The sequence below is a fragment of the Nicotiana attenuata genome, chromosome 9 (genome assembly GCF_001879085.1).
Source record: "Nicotiana attenuata strain UT chromosome 9, NIATTr2, whole genome shotgun sequence".
Taxonomy (NCBI): domain Eukaryota; kingdom Viridiplantae; phylum Streptophyta; class Magnoliopsida; order Solanales; family Solanaceae; genus Nicotiana; species Nicotiana attenuata.
In genome coordinates, this window is record NC_031997.1 from 3451445 (window position 1) to 3453728 (window position 2284).

The 2284-nt window shown below is 39.2% G+C and overlaps 1 protein-coding gene across 3 annotated transcripts in view; it reads left to right on the plus strand.

The window, feature by feature from the left end:
* LOC109231979 overlaps window positions 1-1497 on the plus strand; it is a 6056-nt gene extending 4559 nt beyond the window's left edge. For all 3 annotated transcript variants that reach the window (XM_019397597.1, XM_019397596.1, XM_019397595.1), the window contains exon 3: window positions 1095-1497. In XM_019397597.1, the coding sequence (XP_019253142.1) occupies window positions 1095-1266 (172 nt within the window). In that variant the 3' untranslated portion in view covers window positions 1267-1497. The remainder of the gene's footprint in view (window positions 1-1094) is intronic.

Sequence of the window (2284 nt, forward strand, 5' to 3'; positions counted from 1 at the left end):
GGGTGTGTGTGTGTGTGTGAGTGATTACTTATTCTCTGCTTGGTGTTTTATCCATTTTTTAAATCTGGATATACTTTTCTGACTGAGCTAAAAGTTCAGGTTGGTCCTGCAATTTACGGGGGATGTATTGTTGAATTATCTAGACTGGTGTAAACTGAATGTTGAAGTTCTATAGGCTTGTAACGGACTAATGCCCGTCTGTCATTCCTGTTTTACGTTCCTGTAAGTTGAAGTTACCGAGCAATATAGAATAGAAGAGTGTGTCATGAAAATTAGGAACAGCAGTACAAAGGGAAAGCATTTGACATGAAAATCAGGATTTCTATAAGCTATTTGACAAAATTCCGCTGTTGTGTGTTGATGTGCGAACAAAGTCCTATGTTGGAGGTTGATAAGAAAAATAAGCTACATATAAGGCATAAGATATTCTAAATGGTGTGAAGCGTTTTAGAAAAACTGTGTGGGTTTAGGTTTGGCTTAGACCAACATCTAGTATTAGAGTCGACGACTCATTGTTACAAGTATAGAGATGGCGAAGTGATGGCATGGAACGGCCAGCTTCTTGCCTTTGCTTGTCTACAGGCCGAATAACTGCATTTGCCCATAGTTGGAGATGCACACACAAGAAGCTTGTGGATTCTGGTAGTACTTATAATGTGGGTGGCATTCTCCAGATAATCCCATATATCTCGGTGATGTGCCATGCGGTACTTAGTTCGAGTAGGAGATTGCTAGGTGTGCCAACTGTCCCACGAACGTTGATAAGAAAATAAACTACAAAAGAGGTATAGGAATACTCTTTAATGGTGTGAGGCCTTTTGGAAAAAATTGTATGGACGTGATCCAAATCAGACAATATAACACCATGATAAGAGTGTATATGGGCTGGCTTAGCACTGTGTTCTGAAGCACCATTGGGAAGATCCCGAAGAGCATAGCATGTCTTTGGCTCTTGCTGTATTTGAGCGGAATTTGTGCTCCTTACTTTCTGCTGCAATTGGACTACCTGCTCTTACAACTGGCTTCGTTGGTTTTTGTTGATTTCCGGCTTCCTATCTGGGAATTCTTTATGTGCTCTGTTTTATGTGAACCAGGTTAACTGCGAAAACAACCCAATTGGAGAGCGAGAAGATGCAGAAAGAGGTTGAGGTCCAAAAGCTTATGGAAGAAAATGTGAGGTTGACAGCTCTTCTTGACAAGAAAGAGGCACAACTCTTGGCCATGAATGAACAATGCAAGGTTATGGCACTGAATGCTTATAAGTAATAAATATTCTGCTTACAACCTTTGTCCCTTTTGTGGCCTTTGTAAAAAGGCTGTCACAAGGGTTGAATTCCATAAAATCTTGTATTCTATGCATGCTTCTTTGAGAGGAACCTGCAACCATAGTTGTGTTGTATTTGCTCATTAGGTGAAGTAATTCAACTAACTAGATGCAATTTACTCTTGAATTTGATGGAAAACTATGTTGCGCCATGTTAGGTGTCTTCTCTTTTACTTCTTGCCTTTTCTTGAAATATGCTTTTAGTTAAAGGAAATAGTTTACTACCTAGTGTACACTCAAGGATGTGGCCTAACCGTTAATAAAGTGGGTGAAAACTATGGGAGAGCAGGATTCAAATTGTAGCAAAAACAAAAAACACGATAGGTGATTTTTCGCATCTGCCTATTACTTAATGTTTAGAGGTACTGTGTACCTATTTTGGTGAGAGGCAGCAGCTACCTCGCATATATGAGTTTTAGAGTGTGCAAGCAAGTTGATTGGCCGCCACTGTTATATAAGGAAAAAAAGAGAGAGGATAATACCAAATTGTGTAAGCAGGCAACTGTTGATGAGATGTTGTGCAGAAGTGAAGATGCATTCTTCTTCAATACATAAATCACAAGTAACTTTTTTTGTTGGTAAATAAATTTTTATTATCAGGGAAAGATGTTATTATACAAGTCGAAACAAAAACCCCTACATCATGATCAATAGACTCAAGCTGTAGTAAACTACTCAAAAACAACTTAACTACTGATATCTATCTATTGTTTAGCTTTGTATCTCCTATTACTAGAGCCGTTAATATGGGCTTGGGCCAGCCCAGCCCGTAATTTAGCAGGGCTGAGCTAGAATTTTTGGAGCCCATTTGAAAATGAGGCTTTTAAGCCTGGCCCGAGTAAGCCCGTGGCCCGTGACCCGTGAGACTTGACTGAGGCTAGGTTGGGCCAGCCCGTGGGCCTAATAAAAATACATATTTAAAATATATAAAATATAAAAAGTATATGACACAAAAAATAA